The 14810-nt window shown below is 45.0% G+C and overlaps 1 protein-coding gene across 3 annotated transcripts in view; it reads right to left on the bottom strand.

The window, feature by feature from the left end:
• The window catches only part of LOC120959204 (uncharacterized), a 41902-nt gene that overhangs the window by 6800 nt on the left and 20292 nt on the right, over window positions 1-14810 (bottom strand). For 2 of the 3 annotated variants that reach the window (XM_040382443.2, XM_040382444.2), the window contains 7 exons: window positions 14362-14526; window positions 7824-8034; window positions 7525-7761; window positions 7243-7424; window positions 5661-5862; window positions 5442-5567; window positions 5217-5359 (listed from right to left, as the gene is read on the bottom strand). In XM_040382443.2, coding sequence (XP_040238377.2) covers window positions 5217-5359; window positions 5442-5567; window positions 5661-5862; window positions 7243-7424; window positions 7525-7761; window positions 7824-8034; window positions 14362-14526 — 1266 coding nt within the window. The remainder of the gene's footprint in view (window positions 1-5216; window positions 5360-5441; window positions 5568-5660; window positions 5863-7242; window positions 7425-7524; window positions 7762-7823; window positions 8035-14361; window positions 14527-14810) is intronic. The other variant, XM_040382446.2, reaches the window with a different exon arrangement.

The raw sequence follows: 14810 nt of genomic DNA, 5'->3' as shown, positions 1-14810 counted from the left end.
CAAAACAAAAGCTTAGTGACAGTGAGGCGTGTGAAGAAAGCATTAGAAACGAAACAGCTACAGTAAACAGACGAATGAATGAATAGTATACGATGAAACAAAGCCGGGGTGCTGGGTCGTAGTAACTTCCTGGGGAAAGCGATAAACTACTGTAACGACACTAATGGCACTGCTGGTTCGATAAACATAAGCATGAGAACGTAACGAACGCGACGTTGACTCTAATAGCGCCTAGCGTTTGGGGAGATTACTAACAATGTTAGCCATTATTATGTGGCCAGAACGATGTTTTCGGACCATTCTCGATAGACAATGGTTGGCGAAGGACGGTCCATCCTCTCATTAGGCTCGTTGATGATCCCTCTAGGGGAAGGCGAAGCTGGCTAACGAGCGCTAGGTACGGCTGTCGATAAAGCGGTCAGTGGAATTGATTTATACCTCCAGCCTGGCTTACTTCCCGCTGTGCGAACTGGGTGCTCGTGATGATACTATCAAGCAAATATGATAACAGTGGAGACACGGGGGGGGGGGGGGGGGGGGGTTCGCCTGGACAGTTGTTGCGTTACAGGTGGAACGATACGCGAATGATAACGCAACGAGTAGCGCAATGTAGGCCAAGGACGCTGGCAGCAACCACGCCGCTAAGGGGAGGAGTGATGTGAAGAAACAAACTCGACACGCTTACACGAACGGAAGGCTGGGTGGATATGGTGGGTGATATATACTGTTGATGCCATTTTTATTCGATGCCTCGGTGGAAGATAATAAATTGGAACAAGTTGTCAGACAATACACTGGGAAGCTGCGAGTGTTTAGCGCTTTGGACAACAGCAACCGGGAGGCCGTTTTAGAAGGGCACTGCAGTCGATTTAGAAGTAATTAAGTGGAATAGCGAGCATACAACAGTACGGAAGGCTAGCTTTAGTGTCATTTAGTGACGGTACGTAGGGATGTGAAAGCTTTTTGTTCTGGACGCACAAGTGTTCCAAGCGGAGTTTGTAACAAGGCACGAACAAAACGCCTAAATGTATGTAATGCGCATTGCAGTCGTTGCCTTGTTGGCGAATTTCATTCACACAGGGTGGAGCAGAACTTTACAACGCTTTACTAGCGCGTTAAAACGGGAATCAAGATAGCAGTAAGATACTTTCGCCATTCTTACCTAAATTCCGTATGTTGCTCGAAGAACATCGTTCCAGGGGGATACCAATCCTTTTATACTATAATCAGCAAAACCTTTGTATACTCTATAATCAGACACATATAGACACAACACTCACATACAGCGATAGTGACAACAGTAGTAAACCCACAGCACTATATTACAGTCCAACCGCACGCGTGCACGTGTGGCTTTCGGTTTAATTTGCGGGGAAGAGACAATGTCGCCCGTCCGGACCTGGAGCCCTGGAGGAACCATTTGTTAAAGAAACGTTATTCGCTTACGCCAACGCGTAAAAAGGGCAACGGCACGCAACAGCTGGCCTGTGTGGGTGGTCCGTGTTGCTGGCCGGGAGTCCGATGCCTTCCCGGAATCATCATGTGTTAGCAACCCAATCATGATGAAGCATTTTGGGAAGGAAACAATCCATAAAGTATGGGATTGGGTATGGCACACACAACAAAAAAACAAGACACACACACCGATCAAACCGGAAGGTTAAGGTGTGTGTGTGTGTGTGTGTGTGTGTGGGACGGTTGGTAGCGTCGTTAGGCCAAACGAAACTCAAACTCATCGTAATGAACTGGATGGTAGTAGCTGGGGTGCGTGTTTTGGCGTGTAGATCGCTCATCGAAGATGCTGTGACCGCGTTCCGCGATTTATTTTCCTCATCGTCGTTGTTGTTGTTTTTGTTTGTATGTTATCAGCGTTCGTTGCGAAGTCGTTTGTCCAGGGAAGAAAAACAGGCCACCGTAATAAAAAAACAAAACAGTTGCCAGCATGGCGAAATGGGGAATGGGAGGAATGAGAAACAAAAATAATATTAAATAAAAAAAACATAACAACAAATTCAAACCCAACAAAGTACAGCACACACACGCACGTGTGCTGTTCTTCATAATGTCCTGTATGGAAGGACGATGAGATGATGTATGGCGTGATATGATTGAGGGAACGATGATAAATGTGATGAGTCATGAAGAGAGAGAGAGAGAGAGAGAGAGAGAGAGAGAGAAAGGAAAAAAAGACGCAGATTTTACAGTACTTTGTGCAGCCCACAAAACGCTCGTCAATTGGCTGACTGATGGATTGTTTGCTGTTTATTTTATTGGTTGCCTTTTCCTTTGATTTTTTCATTTTTGATGCTATCTAGCTGGCACGAAGCAGATTGAATTGGTTGAATGATACCAAACGAGGTTAAACAAAACGGCCAAAAAAACGCTTGTGCAAATGTGTAAGCAAATGTAGAAACTACACAAACACGGCATCACTCCCTGCACTCGTCTAGAGCGATGAAAGCGGTAACAAACCTCACTAAAACAAATATGATACAAAAAAAAAAACAACCATCTCAAACTGATACAAGTACTAGAGCGAACAGAACAGAAAACAAAAAGAAACCGAGAGAGAGATGCAAACGTAAGCAGTAAAGACAAACACATTTTTAAAACGTAGACAGCAAAAAGTGGGCACGCTGCTCGTGGCTGCCGCTATTACTCATGCCGATGTTATGCCGTGGTTTTAGGTATATTGTGTGAGTGTTATTGGTTGCGGGGCTAAGGGGAATTAAGAAAAACACGGGTGAACGGGGAGGGAAACAAATGAAAATAGAGAAAGCAAACGAAAGAAGCGCCGCTGCCCGGTGGTGCTGGTTTTCCTTGAGCCACACACGCGTGCTAATTACCCGCTTCAAGGGTGTATGAGCGTGTGATTGTGTGTTCTGTGTGTGTGTTCGTGTATGAAGAAAGTATAGCCGTGTGTGTTTGTGTACGTAGACGTGTCCGAAGGCAAAACGAAACTATCGTCAACCACAATCACAATCGCTACTACAGGCATTCCGCAAACATTACTGATGTCATCGCACAACACACACAACAAAAACCAGAAACGTCGGTAGAAAAGGCCAAAAAAGGGGAAATATTCTACTAACAGCATTGCTACGGTATCAAAGATGGCTAAAACAGAACTAACTATTCAACCCGATTGCATAAATTGAGGCGTTTCACCAATCTACCAGAACTGCGCCTAAAGTTATGCAATTTGCGTGACCAAATTCGCTCCAACAGCTGCTGTGTGATGGTATGGCTCATTAGCAAAGCGGTTATTTTTCAAGAACGAAAGAACGCGCAAACATCTTTATAAAACAAGAAAACGGCAAGAAATTCGAACGTAAAACAAGAAAAAAAAAAACAAGTGGGCTCGCAACCGAACGGAACGCAGAAGTAAAGAAGCGTCCAGTGTGGGTGGGTGGGTGTGTGTGTCTCCATGCTCTCAAAACCTTGCCTGGTTCGCTGTGGTTCAGTGTGTGGTTTTGCGAAATGGGAGTTGGTTTTGTTGGTTTTTCGTACGCTTTACTTACTGTCAATCATGGCAACGCCGCGGACAACGGTTCGAACCGTTTGGACGAACTGTTCCAGCTGGGCAGCAGAAGCTGGATGGGGATGGAGTGAGAGAGAGAGCGGAGTGGGCTTTTGGGGAAGGATCATTCTAACCTTGATTGCGGGACTCTAAAAACGATAGACCGTTACCCTATATATGTGTTTGTGTATTTTAGAGAAAGAGAGACAGAGAGAGAGAGATGGATTCTACTAGGCAAAAGTTTATTACTCGCACATGTTGGATTCTTTTCAAACATCAGGTTTGCATTTTCGGTCAACCATGCTTACACGTTTTTGGATACATTCTAGCCCCCCCCCCCCCCCCAAAGAAAAAGGACGAGGAAACTTTCAATCGTAGCTCAAACAATGGCCCGTCAGGAACAGCGGGTATGCACTTTAAAGTTGGCCGACGCGCGAACCGAATGGAAGAAGGAACAAGAACACCGATAGAACGATAATCGATAAGTGTGAAGCCTGCTAAAGCCAAATTTATGTGGCATTTATTATAGTCATAGAAGCGTAGAAGAGTGCAACAGTGCTCTCGCTCTGATATACATTGCATTTTAGGGGTCAATATTTTGTAGGAAGCTGTGTGTGGAATGGTTTCTGTCCTTGCCGTACTACACACACACACACACGTGCGCGCGCGCTCAATCTCCTTGTTTGCGTAGAAAGTGTGTGGTGCGTTGCTTGTGCGCACGATAAATTGGGAACGATTCACATCGTTTTCTGCTTTCTTTAAGGTAAAGGATGTGTTGGCAGAGGGGGAGAGGGGGATTATTTGTGTTGGGAATGGTAACAGTGTGCATTGGTTGTTGGTTGCAGTAGTAGTAGTAGTTGTTATTGTGGTGGTGGTAGTGGTGGTGATGGTTGTTGGTTAGCAGTTGTTGGCATAACATCGGATGACGGAGACGGAGTACAACGGAGTTCAATTAGATTTTGGTATTAGAGCGTAAAGAGAAGTTGTGGAAAACATATTTTGGCCGACATGAACAAACCCAGATGACTCGGATGTTAGGCAAACAAAACATGAACGGAGAAAAACACAGTAATTGACGTAGACAACAACAAAAAACAAAAACGAAAAGCCACAAAACGGGCAAAACATTCAAAATTAAAACAAAGCATCTCATCGGCTCTAAAAACGGAAGTAAACCAAAGAAACTCTTCTATTTAAACACTGCTTTTTTGGAGAAAAAGCAACATTGCACACACACCTATGCTGCAACATCTTAAGTAACTCATCGTTGGAAAACAGAAAAAAACCAAAAATGAAACAAAAACGAACATGGCTACTACAATCGAACTGTTCAATCAATGAGCAGTGTGTCTTCAATGATGAGTGTGTATGAGCAATCGTGTTCCGTGTTGTCATGACAATTAACGTCGCCGTCTTGGTCGCTTGCTTGTGTATGAGGATGAGAATGATAGCATGAGGGAAAGAGAGAGAGAGAGAAAGATAGAGAGAGAGGGGAAAATAAGATGAACGTATGTGTGAGAATGAGTGTCGTTGAGTGCGAAAAGTAATAGTGGTAAGTAAAAGAGTTGTCCCATAGAAGAGGATGGTGACGAATGATGGTTGAAGAAGAAGGAAGCATGATGGTGGAGGCGCAGAGCGGAGCGGAGCGCAATGAAGGCAGAGTGAAGGCAGAGTTTGCTAGACAAAGAGTACACACCCGGTTTTCCGATCGCGCGGCGTCGACGGTGGTGTGCAGGGCGAGCTGCCCTCGCTGTACGAACCGCTCAGGATGGCACCCTGGCGACGCCGGACCGCATTCAGTAAGCTCAGGGTGGAGCTGCTCAAACCGTGTTTGAAGGACTGTTGGTGGAAAGAAAGAGAGTGAGAGAGAAACACGTTTATCATGATGCGTGTGTTGCATCAGATTAACGGGGATACTTACAGGCACACATGTTCCTCGCATTTCTCTTAAATCGATATTGCGGAAAATATCACAAAGCACGAGCTCCTCCACCGTCGGGTAGCGACCATCCGGCGACTCGAAGATCATCTGCAGCACATCGACCACCTTTGGGGGGAGGATAGAAATAGGCAGACGTTGGGTGTCAGAGTTCCCCGCAGCCACGCAAGATCACATCCACTCGGTTGCTGTGCTACCTACCTGCGGGTACCGCTCGAGATCGAGCTGATAGTGGCCGGGCGTTGGCTGCGGCGAGGTCAGCTCGTACCCGGCGCACATCTCGAACAGCAGATGGCCGAAGCAGATGACGTCGATGTTGTCGATGTCCGGCGCGGACCGGGCCCAGATGACGGCATTAACGCGCGAGTTCAATCCAAGCAGCCCGTTCTCCAACCCGGATAATCTGCGAAAGTGCATGAAAAGGGTCCTTCGGTTTAGCGGGGGAGGAAGCTTTACTTTTGCCGACAATTGCTTTACTGCCGAGTGAATAGGTTTGGTGAGGATCGGCCGAGAATAGGCGAGAAATAGCTTAAGCGTATCGCCAACATTCCTAGAATTGGGTCAACAGCTCGAACAAAAACGTGGCAAAGCGTGGCGGCTCTGGGACAGGGCCAGGCCTAATTTTCCACCCGACTGCATTCGGTTTTATGGGCGACAATTTGATGTTGAGGTTGTATAGGAAGCGTCCGTTTCTCACGCATCACTGACTCTCCTTTTTCACGGGTGGATGTGTGGATGCCACACACAATAAACATTCCACTTCCCAGCAGCAGCCTGCCCTTGCTATTGTCACGCTAAAGAGTAATGGAGGAGAGCAGTGGGAACCCTTTTTCCCACTGCCCGACTGAGTTGTCAATAGAAACCTGTTCGAAGGGTAACATTGAAACGGGGTTTTTTGTGGGTTTGCGGGTTGAACTACACATAGAAAATTGAATGGCAATGAGTTGTCCAGTTTTAGCTCACGAAAGGCACTTCATTTGTCAAATGCTTTCCGTCGCACCAGGGTCGCACACCCGTTAACGTTCATGTCCATGCATTGAAAGTCACATTAACGTCACCCATAATGTGTCAGCCAACGCGGTCGGGTACGCGCTCGAAACGAAGTGCTCTGACGCATAGTCATACGCAAACACACATACACGGAAACATGGTCGACATGGTCGGAAGTTTCCCATCCCGGGGTGGAAATCCGATCCCCTGCCATGTGTGTGTGTGTGTGTGTGCGAGCCAAACCGTTTCAACACTTAAATAGATCACTTCCTTCTCGACAAACGTACCGAGCAACGGGAGACTGGCAAAATGAACATTGCCAGGTCACGGAAAGAATGGATGGTCACCGGAAGACCATCGGGTACACCATGCTGTACACCATGTCGCACGTCAAGCTTCGGACAATGCGCCCCGAGACACGTCCCGATCGGGGCTCATTGAACTTGGGTTGATTTGAAAAGTTTTTCAATTCAATCGGCTTCACGTATTGAATGGCTCACGTTGCAAAGGGGTCAGCTGGTGTCCGATTGAAATTGTCCCTACGTGGGCGAAGTTTGGTTGCATTTTTGGGATGTTTCGTGTATTCACGTTTTTTTTTATTTACTAAAAGAATCATGTTTTGACCCCTTTCTACCTCATTCAATACTGCAAGTTTGGACAAAACGGCAGAAAAAGTGTTTAAAAGCATTAAATTGCAATACCGATTGCATACCTTTAGGCGCTTCAAAATCAATTTCTTTGAAAGGGAAGATTTCTCGGTATGATTTAAAGCAGGAAGTGAAGCACGACTTACCGAGCGACTCCGTTCTGCAGGATGACATTGCCACTGTGCAGATGGCCGTGCGATGGAATGCCGCGCTCGCGAAGGAACAGCAGCGCCTCCAGTATCTGTCGCCCGAGCCGCTGCACCTGCGACAGGGGCAAACAGGTGGACTTTCGCGTGTACTTGCGACTCCACGGTTCGTTCCATTGAGACTGTGTGTGTGTGAGAGAGCATGAGAAAATGAGTTAAATAGAGTATTTAAATTACAATTTCCTAACGGTTGCTCGGGAGATTGAACCACACGGCGGTTACCTTGTAGATCAGATCCTTCAGACTGCCGCGGGGATTGAATGGCATCACGAGGCTGGTGTACTGGTGCGAGTCGGAGGGGAAAAACCCAAGATCCAGCACTGGATAGATGTACGGATGCTGCAGCGAGCCGAGCAGCTCCATCAGCACACCCTGGGGACACTCAGACGGGGGCAGCTCCTCTAAGGCAATACAGTCGGGAGGTAATGGTAGCAGCGTCATCAACCGATCGGTACGTATCTGCGAAGGCGAATGGAACATAGTGAAGAGAACCCGCGAGTGGTCTCCGCCAGTCGACTTACCGTGCAGTCGTTCAGCAGGAACCAGTGCTTATTGGAGCGCGACCCGATGTCATCTAGGTGTGCGATGGACTCGTACCGGCCGCCCGTGTTCTGCAGCCATTCCTGGCACGCGGCGTACGCTCGCTCCCGGGCCGCTCGTTCGCGCGGGCTGCGATCCGGCGCCCCGATGCCACTGTCCAGTGCCGTATACTGCTGGTAGCGTACGCTGTGTCTGTGCGAGATGGAGAACGAAAAGAGAAAGAACCGAACCGGACCCCGGAAGCGGGAAGGTTAGTTGGGTGTTTAAAGCGCGCCTGGGAAAAAGCCCTCCCACAGGTTCTGATTTCTTTTCACTAATATTTCCCGTTTTCCCAACCCCATTCGGCCCCGTCCCCCCCCCCCCCCCAGTAACCAATCATTGTTGCCAAATGCCCCACAGCGCTAAGAGAAGTAAAAGAAAAACGCACTAAGGTGATGTATATTTATATGTATATTTTGATGAAGAAAGAAGAATATAACAAAGGAGAAGAATAAAAAAACGCTAATTGGAAACGCTAGAGGGGAAAAAATAGAACTTGATAGATTGAAATTGTATTCGAACGCAACAACACACTGGAACAAACGACACGACACTATACAAACCTGGAATGTGTGGGACCTACTGGGGGAAGGCTACTACTGGCATATGGCGGGGGCTGGAGGAGCAGCTGGCAGCTCTAAACGGAACGGAAACGGAACTCACTGACGTCTAATACGTGCGCTAGAGCTAAATTTGACAAAAATCGAGCAGTTTCGAGCAGTATATGTACAAGAGAACGCTAGAAACTAAAGCCCCTAGTGTTCGACAATTCGACCCCGTGGTATGGAGGGCGAGTGATGAGGAAGAGCATCCACCATGCCCAGACAATCGAGGATAATGGAGAATTTATTATTTTACGTAAAAATGCTGTTCACACAACGCGTCAATACAGTTCCCTTCTTTGTTGAACGTTGTCGGAGTGCCACGTGGTGCCATGTGACACAGAGCCCGGCGCTGTCGATAATCATTATTGTACCATTGAACCGCGGCTGTCCACGTGCTACTGCACCCCCCCCCCCCCTCCCCCGGAGAACATGCAAAAGGGCTGCCACTAATCGTGTTAGTGCCGCCGTCCACGGCCACAAACAGACACTTGAGCAGGTGACAATGACCAGGCGCCTCCACCAGTACGGAAGCGCTCGCGATAGCGGTACCGTCTAATTTAAAAGAAAAAGGGATGTTTCACGGGTACACCGGTAAGGTTTAAACCTTTTAAATTACCGTAAAATGATATAAAGCATTCGTTTATAAAGATTTTATCGCAAAAATGATCCCTTTTGCCTGACTGCTTGGTAGATACGTTTAAACTCTTTATACGAAACAATTGCACACGTGGCAATCGAATTTAGCTTCAAAGCAATGGACACAACTCTTACACTGTACTCATAACGGTTTACGGTCACATTCACGGAAGTGGTAAGCATTGAAACAGAGGGAAAACGGATTTACGGGTTAAGAAGAGTAGAAGAGTACAGCAAAACGGCAAAAACAGAATCGAACGAGCGTAAACGACACAACAGCACAACACGGACGACATACATGACACAAGTGATTTGAGGAGATGTATATGTTGTTGAAAAGAGAATGAAACGGGAACAGAGAGAGAGAGAGAGAGAGAGAGAGAGAGAGAGAGAGAGAGAGAGTTGAAGAAAAACACTTCAGTTAGCTCGGAAAAGGTATAAAACAGATGTAATCCAACAATTTTACGATCGTTCCCGCAACGGGAAACAGGGAAGATTCAAGGAAGTAAATGAAGACAGCGATACCAAAGAGGAAAGAAAACAATAACTGTACCAACACGATAAAGCAATAAATGACAAAAAAGGGCGGTGAAATTTGTTTCACTCCAGCCCGCTCAGTGAAACGCGCTCAACGATCGAGATAGCGAGAAAGGCGCAACGGTGTGCGCGCGCGAACGAATGCACTTGACGTCGACAAGCAAACACTGCGCAAAGGGCATGGGAGGGGAGAGGAGGTGTAACTGACAGATGAAGTGGTGGAAGGGAAAAGTTTCACACTAAATTGATAACGTGAACATTCCCCCACCGCGTGCAGCGGAGGTGTGCAAAGGCCCTCCTGTCAGCCGTCCTTCGCAAGTCGGCCACAGTCAGTACTCGAGGTCTTGGTGGTATAAATATAGCACAAGCGAGGAGATTAGCACACGAAAGTTTCCTCGAAACCGATGTGTAATGTAATATTCACACACTCTGGCCCTCCAGTTCCGTGGGAGAAGGCTGGGGGAATGTGAGGTACACATTGCTCCACAATGCATTGCCCCGGCTAGGAAGCAAAACAATGCAGCGGAATTGGCTGCAGGTAGTCGTGTTTGGGTGGAAGGAAGGAAGGATCCATTAAATTATCCATCATTGAGCAGGGTGTGCAAGGGCATGAACGGAGAAGGAAAAGGAGCAGCATGTGCCATGAATGACAGGTTACTCAATGCAAGAAAGCTCTTAACCTTGGAGGGGGTTTCTGTGTGTGTGTAAAATCCAAACCCTTCATTGCACGTTTGAAATAGGCTGCAGCCAGGTGTTATTGGCTATGCAATGGAAATTGAGACTAACAAAACTCCAAGGTAACTTATTTATAATAGGCAGAAATAGGTTAAAGATAAAATAGAAATGGAAGAAATTAACTAGAATAAACTGCACAAACATTATACTAAATGTAGTCACTAAAGATGAATATGAACAGTAAAGGGAAAAATATTACAAAAAAGTGACAAATAAACAATAGGAAAAAAGGTCACACATAATAATGCAAGTGGTCAAAGATGACAGCTAAAGAATAAAAAATAATATAGTAATACTGCAGGACTACACACAGCATAACACGGAGCGCAACATAACAACTGACAGCTGCCAAACGCTTCACAAAGCTGCCAAACGCTTGGGAAAGGAAGTAAAGCGTTTCATGAATTGTCGGTCATCGCAGTAGGTTGGTAGCTTTTCTGCGAGCAATGAGCTGCCTACTAAGGATATTCAAAACATGTTACCAGCAAAGAAGCGTTTTCTGAAGCGTTTGGCAGCTGTCAGTTGTTATGTTGCGCTCCGTGTTATGCTATGTGGAGTCCTGCGGATAGGTAATTAAACAAAACACGACTTAACAGAACAGTGAGCAAAACAAGAAAAGGAAGGAAACACATTAAGTAAACAATTGTTTTGAGTTTCGAGCAACAATAGCAACAATAGCAAAACAAATTCACACTCCATTATCGAATACAAGTTGCCGATCCGATCATGAGGTAACACGGGTACCCGATAAGTGCATTTAATTGCATTGTTTTCCCGCTTGGTTTTGTGTCAAAAGGATTTTCCTTCTTAATAGCTGGTGTAATTGTGTGTATGTGTGTGTTTTTTTGTGATGAGTGAATGTGTGTACTAAACGTTGTACTAATTCCCCACTTTGACAGGTGTGTTTGGTTTCATTCTGTGTTGACAACTCATTTTCTGACAGATCGACAAGCGGCCGGGGATAAAGGAGGTCGGGGCGACATCTATCCGCCAACCGCTGTACCAAGGAAATTTGGAATGCATTCTCAGTTTTTTTTGGGACCACCAGCACTGGGTGGGCTAGTCTTTATTGTGGCTCGTAATTCGGTTCTGCTTTTACAACACAATTACAAAACAATTCGGCTTTGAACGGTTGAGTAGCGCGAGGAAAGAGCTTAGCTTACTACTAAATTACTTATTGTTGATTAATTGCTACTTAGTTACTTGGTGTGCGTGAGTGTGTAAGTGTGCGTGTGTTATATTTTTCAATTAGATTAGTCTGCGTTTGTGTGTGTTTTAAGTGTGATTGTGAGTGAGGTGTGTTCGACATTGCTTGCTTTTGATTTTTACTTGTGGCTAAATTTTTAAACCCATTTCAATTATGGAGTGGCTGTACAGTACAGTTCTACCAGAGGCGAAAAATAATACACAAGAAGGATCTTAAACATAAGAGAAAACAATAAATAATGTACAGAAGAAGAAGAAAAAAAATAACAGAGAAAGTGGGACGAAAAGGAGTCTATATAAAGACAAACATACAATCATGTGTGTAAAAGGTTGTAATCGAATGCCGCTGCTGATAATTTTAGTTCCGAGCACAGGCGAATGCCCGAGAGCACCGGAACCGCAACAGTAATAATGTAACACGAAACGCTCCCTAATGGAATTCCTGCCGCTTTGGTAAAACTTTTGCCCAAAAACCAAACCAAAACCGGCAACACGTCCACAAGAACGTCGCGCCACTCGGGTAGACAAGCATTCTTTCCACTGTCAGGGAATTCAGCAACTTCAGCCGAGCTCTACTGTGTGTGCTGTGTGTGTGTGTGTGCTGGCCTAGACTCATTAAATGTACCCGAGAGCTTGGGGGCTAAGAAATTGGATCGTGGTACCGGTCTCATCCGCCGGTGGGCCTCACCGTTTCAGCGTGTGGATTTTTATTTTCCACCCCGCTTGTATTCCATTGGGAGAAAGAGAGTGAGAGAGACAAAGAGAGTGAGAGCTTCTCTGACTCGTTTATAGATTTCATGATCGCTGGCCAATCCTGAAGCCCAACTCAAGATGGGAAAGGATGGTGGCGTGGGCTGATGAGATGTGGTGAGCTACATTAAGTACGCTGCGAATCCCAATTAGTGTGAAGTACCGAGTTGTTGACCCCTTTTTTTGCTTCTTGGAAAAAGTCATTCATTTAACACGGTGGTAATGGAGAGAGAGAGAAAGAGAAAGAGGGGTAAAGCGTACTTCAACAGGCGAGAAAATTGCGCCAGTCCAGCCAGTCAGGCCAGAGTCGATTGCTTGGCCATGAGAAATGAGAGATAAAAAAAAACCCGCTATGAACCATACTCGGGTTTTTAGCTTCTATTTATCATTTACGGAAAAGGCAAATAAAAGTTCTTGTTGTTCTTTAGGCTACGAGTGCCGCGAGCGCTGATAAGGATTTGCCCGATTGTGGAAATCTTGTGTAACACGCGGTGCCTACGCCTCGGGGAGCAGCCATATTTATGGCGAACAAGTTTTCCTTGTCCCTTGTGTTGGAAGGTGGGAAGCGAGAAGTTCATTTGAGCACAGAAAGTAGCAAAGTGTTGGACTTTATCATGGTAGTAGCCTTGTATCATCTGAATTGTTATCGGAGAAGGTATTTTTTTCATAACCTTTAAAAAGGGAAAATTGCTTGATCGCTCGTTATGGATGCAAAAAATGGCAAAACAGTAACTTTACCATAACTTTACCAATTACCATAAAATTGTGACCCACAGCTTTTTGAATTCTTGTGCTTATTTTTTTACAATCTCATTCAAACATAGCATAAGAACTACTCTAAGAGTTGAAAAAAATGTATATAAAAAACCTAACAAAACACTAAAACTAATCATCGATTCGAAAAGCAACTAGTACTAGCTTCCTAATAAGTGAAAATGAATAAACGTAATTCATAAAGAACAGAGAAAGAGAGAGAGAGAGAGAGAGAAAGAGAAAGAAATGCACACGGGTTTTGCTGTAACGACTAGCGCGAACAATAACGCGAGCAAACACCGAACGGAGTGAACAATTAAACACAGACTCTTGACCTTTGGTTCTCTGGTATGTATTCGTTTGCATTGTGCCCTGTTCTCATTCTTGTATTATGGAGCTATATGGCATATGGCTTCATCGAATGAATTATCTATAACCTGTTCAGCAAGCTAACAGAATCACTAGATGTGGGTGTGGTGGTACATGGATGTGGATGTGTGTAAGATTTTTCTCGAGGTATGGGCGTAAAGTGAAACAGAAAAATGAAAGAATAATAGACAGAAATGGTTTGTAAATGTAATAGATAGAACAAATACAAAGAAAAGGATACTTATAACCAAACAGTTTTGTTGTTTAAAAGTAAAATAATTGAACGTAAACGTCCTTCAACGCAATGTATACACAGGAATAACATAAAAAGGAATAAAATTAAACAACTAGTAAATGAAAATGCTTTAAAAAAGAAAGTGAAATAATGAGCATTCTCTGAAAATGACAAACAGAACATATAAACATTAAACAGAGATGGGGATAAAACAAACACTAAAAGAATGAAAAAAGTAACATACATTGAAATAAATATTAATAGAAAAAAAAATTAAAGTACAATGACAGGGCCAAACAATAAGTCAAAACTGCAAAAAACATGTAAATTGCAACACAAAATATTTCTCTCATAAGACAGACTAGGAACGATGGAAATTAAGGGAAGACAGTGGGATAAGTGAGCTAATGTGAGCATGTGTTTGTGTGATGAGTAACTTTGTGCATGTGTACACTCAAATGCAGATACAGAACATTAACCAACAATAAAGTAATAATGGATAAGTAATAGTAGCTATGGTATGGTAGAGGGCACAGTTGAACATGTGTGTAGCAGTAAGTAGTAGTAGTAGAAGTTATTAGGTAGTATGAAGAAGTAGTAGTAGTAGTAGTAGTAGTAGCAGTAGGTATGGAGTAGTATGAAGGGCATAGAAACCTTGTCGGCGAATCGTTCTCTTTGGCCGCGCTCGTGCCTTCCTGCAGCAGGCTCCGGCTGAACAGGAACTTGGCGAGCGAATCGAGCTTGGCACTGACCAGTGGCGATCGTTCGGAATGTTCCGTTTCCGAGTTGTTGTCGTGCTCGGAGCTGATGGAGCGACCCCTGCAATAATGAAGAGAGAAAGAGGAGAGAAAGAGAGTGGCGCGTGCGGTAAGCGCAAAATGGTTCGCGTGAAAAGTGAATGGAAATATGGAGAGGAAGGAGTGAAAAAGGAAAGAAAAAAACCAACACAGACACACACACAGACAGAAAAAAAACACACAAACAACAAAAAAGAAAGGCAAGGAAGGGAACAGAACTTATGAGGCACAAACAAAGAAAAAGGGCAAACAATTAAGCGCAAGCCAAAGGCAACTGGAAACAATAGGATCCGAAAGCCACGTCCC

This window comes from Anopheles coluzzii, chromosome 3 (genome assembly GCF_943734685.1).
Source record: "Anopheles coluzzii chromosome 3, AcolN3, whole genome shotgun sequence".
Lineage (NCBI taxonomy): Eukaryota > Metazoa > Arthropoda > Insecta > Diptera > Culicidae > Anopheles > Anopheles coluzzii.
The sequence above is the reverse complement of the archived record's forward strand: the minus strand, read 5'-3'. Positions and strand labels throughout refer to the sequence as shown.